The sequence below is a fragment of the Marmota flaviventris genome, chromosome 18, assembly GCF_047511675.1.
Source record: "Marmota flaviventris isolate mMarFla1 chromosome 18, mMarFla1.hap1, whole genome shotgun sequence".
Taxonomy (NCBI): Eukaryota; Metazoa; Chordata; class Mammalia; order Rodentia; family Sciuridae; genus Marmota; species Marmota flaviventris.
Window position 1 is genome coordinate 4,216,387 of NC_092515.1, and position 7,609 is coordinate 4,223,995.

The following is a 7,609-nucleotide window of genomic DNA, read 5'->3' on the forward strand; positions in this document are numbered from 1 at the left end:
AGAAGCATGAAGTTCCAATTAATCACATCAACAAAAAATCCCAGGGTGTAAGGGAAAGAAAGAGGAACACTTACTTAGAAAAAGAGAAAGCATTAATGGCTGGTGAGCACACACTTCACATAGAGGACTCAGGATTGCTCCAAACAGGGGTGCAGAATTTGTGCCAGAAAAGTGCCTTATTCCAGTTCCCACATACACCAGAAAAATGCAAGGCTCCAGGTATACAGGAATCTGAGAGCTTACTGCCAAGATGACCCAGGATATAGATATAAAACACCATTCTCATGTGATGTAACTATATAGAACTATGCTTCAGATTTGGTGAATTAGAATAAATAAATAAGAATTGTGCAAAAACTCTCAAATTAATTGTTTGTCAAAGTAACAGGAATTTTTTTATTAAGAAACCAAGCCAAGGAGAACCTGAATGCACTATAGCCTTGGCTCATGAGCAGGAAGGGGCTCACAGCTGGGAAACACCCAGTCAATATTGCAGCCGTGTTCACCAAGAACCAGTTGGGATTATAAATAACAGTCAAACAAGTTTGAAAGATACAGGAAAGTGTGTAAAAAAAGACAAAGGTTGTCACCAGGAGGAGGATGGTTTGTGTATCTCTGGACTCAGGGAAGGACCTGGGGGAGCTGGTCTTGTGAATGTGCTGCATTCTCTGCTTGTGCCTGTGCAGGATGAGCACCATGGAGCTGCTTGCCCATAGCATGAGCCCCACACACAGGGCATCAGGTAAGGTTACCAATGCTGCATACAGTGAGTCTGTGGTTATATTATGACTAACACCAGAACAGTATCCATAATCTTTTAGATTGATGATGGTTTTGTTTCTCTTGTTTCCATTTGTATACATAAGAATGATGACATTTATAAGCATGTACAGGATACAGCTCAGGAACATGGAGAAACCAATGTACCTGGGAGCTTTCACTTTAAGCCCTGCCAACCTAGAGTCCCAGGAGCTGATGGTGATGGCCCAGGAGACACTCAGAAGGCACATGGTTACAATGGACACACCCCTGCCCACCCTGTGAAGATAGAATAGTAGTTTGCATCCAAAATCACCAAGGGAAAATCCCAAACTAAATGCTGCCACTGTCTGGGGAACTCCTTTACACAGGAGGGTTAACAAGTTGGCCACAATCAAGTGCTGAAGAATCCAGTCTGTGTGCCTTACCCTGCACCCAGTGAAGTAAAGGACCAGGTAATTGAGGAGAAGAGAGGAATTGCCCAGAGCTCCAAACACAGTCTGTGCCAGGAAGATGATGCCTACAGCCACATCACTGGCTGCCATCCTGCCAGTTCCTTGCTGTCCCTTCCAGAGGGTCCTGCAGGTAAAGAGGAGGCCTGGGCTGCATGTGTCTTCTCAAGCAAAATCCAGTATTGCCCACTCTCCAGAACCCAAAGTAAATGTGAAAATTTACTTTGAGTTCTTTATTCTATCAGGTGTTAATGAATTTTGTTCAAACAGTTAAAAGCATAAATTGTGCATGAATTCCTGGTATGAAGGCCATACATTGTGACTTCTTGAATCTTCACAATATGAGGCAGGCACTGAGAGCTTTGCATAACAACCAGGAGCAGAGGAATTGCAGAGGTCCAGTGTCTGTTGAATTGTACAGTCTGAATAGGAACAAAGTGCTCTTGAACCTGGCTGAGCAGTAACAGAGACTCCACAGTGAACCACCAAGGATTCCTAGGCTCTTGAGTGAGATTCTTTAAATAATTCCACTGTATATTTAGTTTTGTCTTTTAAAATTCCTATTATCTTCTAAATGCTGGTATTTTAAGTTTTCACTGTAACATGTTTCCATTTTTTGGAAAGAATTATTCTATAAATCAATATCAGTTATGAAGGAACACTGAGACATTTTATTAATGCAGATGCACCATGGGACAGGTGCCTGCTCTATTATATTTCTTTAGTGCATCTGCATTAATAAAATATGAAAAGGTTTACCATATATCTTTGCACACTCCACAATAAAATTTCTACACAAGATTGTGTACTTGATACAACAAAAGAATATTTTCCAACAGGTGAAAACAAGATGATATATGAATAACAGGTGGATGTTGGAAATCCATAATCCTTTTGTTGACCTATACTCATAAATTCCTTAGCACTTCAAGAGGAAAATAACCTCATCAAAATCTCAAATCACGTGGTTTTAGGATTGGTACAAAGGCCATTTTCATCTGTTTCCTCATGCCCAGAATTAGAGAAAACTTTCTGCTCAAGAAGTTACCTTAAGATCACTTTCTACACAGGAAAAGAGGATATCTGTAAATTTGTCTTACTCTATATAATAAACATGTAGAGATTACAGGTACTCCTCTAGAAATCATGAAGATTCAGTGTAGAACTCCTGTAAAGGAGAGGAAGCACCTGACTGGCTTGAAAACCACCTCCACATGCACTTTAACAAACCAGTAGAGTCTAGTTCAGCAGCGACCATCAGTGAGGATTACTTTTGTTGAACTAGGAGCCATAAGGGATTGGTGCAGGACCAGCCCATTGCTCTTCACTGCCTGGGCCCACTCCTCAGGAATTTCTCAGCTTCCTCTGTGTGACTTTCACACTCAACCAGGTTCCATCCACAACCCTTTTTTCTGATGTGAACACTTACCCACACTCTAGAAATGGGTCTTCCCTCCTCACAGAGGCTCCACTCAGACTGACCTGCCTCACTCAGCAGGTTCTTTCTCTTCACCAGGATGTGTTCTCAGTGCAGGGGCTTCTGTGACCAGGACATGTGCTGCTGGGATGCGGACAGCTCCTGAGATATAGGTCTGTGATGCTGTGACCTCAAATCCCCTCGGACCAGTAATTATCACTGTGCCTGTAGCAGCAATGGGTGTGCAGAGGACAGCAAATGTTCTCCCCTGGTGACACTTACAAAAAACAATTATAAGTTTCTTGCTAGAACCTCTTAAGGGGATTCTGGAGTGTTTGGAGAGGCTCCTAATTATTCATGATCTTTGGAAGAAGATCCTCACCAACAGAGGGGTCAGTAAGTTCTGTGGTCAACATGTGAAAGACTGGCAGTGAGCTATGCCATCCTATGGCATTCCTTGATTCTCAAATCCTGTTTCCTCCTATTCGTCATTTCCCTGAGTGGAATCCTCCTTTAAGCTCTTAGTAAAGAAATGGAAAGATGAAATAACCAAGGAGAATTTCAAAACAGACACAAGTAAAAGGAAAATGTGATACCAACCATTCAACTGGAAATTCAGTGGACTCATCTGTGTAAACATGAGTCAACCAATCTATACTTGCTTGTAAAATTCAATTGTAATTAATATCAAAAATGTATAGGGAAATATACTGTATCTACATTGATCCTATTAGTGACAGGAGGGAGAAAAAATATTCATACAAGAAATGGAGAATGCTGTACAAGGTTTCTTATCAGTGTGGCATCAGATGGTTTGAGAGGCCAGATCTACCACCTCTGTAACTACTAGATTCACCCCTGCTACAAACATTAATTCCAGAGCACCAAGTGCTCACCACAAAAAAGTGAGCCCTTTCTATTGTTTCTAGATTCTCCAAATCTGCAATAATTTATTTCAATAAATAGATTCGAAAATTGCTGTGATCTTTCCCATTCAGGTCAAGACCTGTGGTAGTAGAGTGCAGTGGGTTGGGCAGTGAGTGCACAGGTGTGAGGAGGAGGCGTGAGAAAGAGGACACAGGGGCAGGGAATGGGGAGAAGATGATCCAGTGGTTCCTGGGAAGGTGAGGAAGAGCAGGGGAGGTGAATGGGAGGGAAAAAGTGGTGAAATGCAGAAGGAGTTAGCACATGGCTGGGCTTAAGCACACAGGAGCAAAGTGCTACTGGGTGAGGACACAGAGCACATTTGACACTGCAGACATGGGGTGCATATATTTATTTTGGTTTAGATATGCGTTGCCCCATGGACGCTCATGTGTGAGGTATTACAAGAATATTCAGAGGTGGAATGGTTGGGTTTTGAGAGCCTTAACTTAATCAGTGTATTGATCCAGTAACAGGGACTAACTGGGTGGTAACTGTGTGCAGGCAGGGTGAGGAAGGCATGGGTGGTTTCTGGGGCGTGTCTTGGGGCTTTTATTTTTCTCTGGTGAGGAACAGTTTCAGTCTCTCTCTCTCTCTCTCTCTCTCTCTCTCTCTCTCTCTCTCTCTCTCTCTCCTTTTTGATTTTTCTTACCTCTTTCCTCCTCTGCCGACTTACATCATGAAATGCTACCACATCTTGGCTGGGCTCCCCTCCCTCTGCTCCATCCCACTTGCTTCCTTAGGCCCCGCCCACCCTGCCTGCTGGGGTGGGGCTCCACTCCTTGCTCTGTGATAGATCCTTGCTCTGTGATAGAAAATTTGGACAGAAGCTGGGCATGCTGACCCTGACCGATAACCTTGGTGGCGGGGGGAGGTTAAGGCAGGAGGACCCCAAGTTCAAAGCCAGACCTCAGCACTGTAGGAAGGTAATGTTGCAGTGATGAGCAATCCAGAACAGAGAACATTGAAAATATAGAACTGAGGACATCCAACATGGCGGTGGGAGCGGAGAGATCAAGTCTCTGACCTCTTCAGCTGCGCGGCATAGGGAGTCGTAAACTGTCTAAATGCTGTTTGCTCAGGATCACTAGGCAATGCTGAGCTGATGTGAAACTGAGGAGAACAGTCTGGGCCCCACAGAACACACACCGAGCCCGGATCGGCTGCATTCAAGGTCCGGTTCGCCTGCTTCACGTGACTCAGCACTAACGATCCCGCTGAAATAACTGGTCGGCCTGTCTGAACTTACAGAGGTAAAAGCCAATCGAGCCTTCATAGGCAGTGGCCACAGGATTGAAACGGGGCTTGGGAGAGACAGTCAGGACCCACCCTTTGCATTGGTCACCCGGCAAAGGGAACGAACGGTCACAATTTGCATGGGGTACCACCATGGCAGAGAACTGACGTCACGGGCGGAGGAGATAACTTCATTGAAACCAGCGCGACAGGTGTGTAATCCCCTAGCCATGTCTCTCCACACAACGGGGAAACCTTAAGGGCCCCTCCCAGCTCCCCGTGAGCACGATAGCCAGACCGAGGGAATCAGGAGTGGTGCGGGACTCGCGGCGCGGAACTCCCACCAGTGCTGACAACTGAGGTCTCTTGCACCAGCTACCGGGGAAGTGGCTATCAGAGGGCAAGCAAATTCGCTGGGGGTTCTCTGCCCCAAGCTCTACAAACTTAGGGTCTGAGGGAGGCAAACAGGGAGAGTGTGCCCAGGCGTTCATGAAAACAGGGCTCACAGGAGCAGAAGACCTGGCATGTAGCCAGGATTGTGGTGAGCGTCAGAGGTGAGCGGGGCCTGGCTTGAGGAAAAGTGGGGAAGTGACTAGACACAAGAGAAGGCCCTAGGCACTCAGGATTGGAGATCCACCCAGTCTGGGAGGAAGAGCTGCTCCACAGTGATTGGTTCCCACCTATTGAGAGGAGTAGCTTGGCCCAGTGGGCACAGCTCCACCTACTGGAAGAGAAGTTAATTGAACTCTATGACTGCATTTATTATTATTATTATTATTATTATTATTATTATTATTATTTTAATTTGGGTTTTTTTTCTTTTTCTTTCATTTTCATTTTTTTCTTGTTGTTCTTTAACTTTTTAATGTTTTTATTTTTTTTAATTTTTTATTTTATTATTATTATTATTATTATTATTATTAATTTTAATTTTCATTTTTTTATTATCAGTATTATTTTTTTTAAAAAAAATTTTCTTTCTTTAATTTCTTGTTTTTTCTTTTGTCTTTTCATTTTCAATTTTCTTATTCCCCCTTCCTTGAATTCTACCTGCCTACTCTCATTCTCTTTAGTGACTTCTTCCCTTCCCTTCTAATATCTTTACTCCCAAGCATCAAATAAATTTATAAGAGTAAACAGTAACTCAGCAGTCAAACAGAACAAGAAGTAACATGAGCAGCATAAAAAAGCAAGGAAGAAAAGGAGTACAAACAATGAAGGACAGCCTAAATATTCAGGAGGACCTAGAGTCAGTAGAAAAATGGTCATATAAAGAACTCAAGGAATACCTTAGACAGATGGAATGGAACCTTAAAGAGGATACGAGACAGCAAATCCAAATAGTGAAAGAACACATTGAAAATGAACTACATAAACAGATAAAAGAAGAAATTAAGTGTCTTTATCAGGAGATAGAAATTAAAAAAAAATCAAACAATAATTCTAGAAATGAAGGAAACTATAAACCAAATTAAAAACTCAAATGAGAGTATCATTAACACAGTGGAGCAAGTAGAAGCCAGAACGTCAGATAATGAAGACAAAATATATCATCTTGAAAAGAGTCTAGCCAACTCAGAAAGGCTGGTAAAAAGTCACGAGAACAACATCCAAGAGATATGGGATAACATCAAAAACACAAACTTATGAGTCATCGGGATAGAGGAAGGTACAGAGATTCAAACCAAGGGAATGAGTAACCTGCTGAATGAAATAATTACAGAAAACTTTCCAGAAATAAAAAAAGGAAACGGATATACAAATTGTAGATGCATACAGGACACCGAGCACACAAAATCACAGTAGACCAACGCCAAGACACGTTGTTATGAAGATATCCAATATACAGAACAAAGAGAAAATATTAAAAGCTACAAGAGAAAGGAGGCAGATTAAATTCAGGGGTAAACCAATAAGGTTAACAACGGATTTTTCATTACAGACGCTGAAAGCAAGAAGATCCTGGAACAAAGTTTTTCAAACACTGAAAGACAATGAATGCCAACCAAGAGTTCTGTATCCAGCAAAATTAAGCTTCAGGTACGACAACGAAATAAAAATCTTTCATGATAAACAAAAGTTAAAAGAATTTGCAGCCAGAAAACCAGCATTGCAAAGCATCTTGAGCAAAACACTACACGAGGAAGAAATGAAAAACAATAACCAAAACCATCAGTGGGAAGTGCCTCAGTAAAGACAGAGGGCGGGGGGAAAGCTAATCATGGAGAAACAAACTAAATTAAAAAAAAAGATAAATAATCAAACATGGCTGGCAGTACAAACTATATATCAATAGTAACTCTAAACGCTAATGGCTTAAACTCTCCAATAAAGCAACATAGGCTGGTAACTTGGATTAAAAAAACAAATCCAACAATATGTTGCCTCCAGGAGACACATCTGAATGGAAAAGACATAAACAGGCTGAAGGTGAAAGCTTGGGAAAAAATATACCACGCACACGGTCCTCGTAAGCAAGCAGGGGTGGCCATCCTCATATCAAATAAAATCGACTTCAAGACTAAGTTAATCAAAAGGGATAAGGAAGGACATTACATACTGTTAAAAGGAACCATTCACTAACAAGACATAACAATTGTCAATATTTATGCACCAAATAATGGTGCTGTGACGTTCATAAAACAAATTCTCCTCAAGTTCAAGAATCAAATAGACCACAACACAATAATTATGGGTGACTTCAACACACCTCTCTCGCCATTGGACAGATCCTCCAAACAAAAGTTGAATAAAGAAACTATAGAACTCAATATCACAATCAATAACCTAGACTTAACTGACATATATAGAATATATCAAC

At 41.9% G+C, this 7,609-nt stretch overlaps 1 protein-coding gene across 1 annotated transcript; it reads right to left on the bottom strand.

The window, feature by feature from the left end:
- Positions 1–365: 365 nt before the first annotated feature.
- On the bottom strand, positions 366–1,304 carry LOC114080089 (vomeronasal type-1 receptor 4-like). Its single transcript, XM_027921632.2, has one exon. It carries the CDS (start codon positions 1,302–1,304, stop codon positions 366–368), a length of 939 nt encoding a protein of 312 aa, XP_027777433.2.
- Positions 1,305–7,609: the final 6,305 nt, after the last annotated feature.

Excerpts from the sequence above, each read along its gene's own strand:
- LOC114080089 (XM_027921632.2), bottom strand. The coding sequence starts at position 1,304 with ATGGCAGCCAGTGATGTGGCTGTAGGCATCATCTTCCTGGCACAGACT.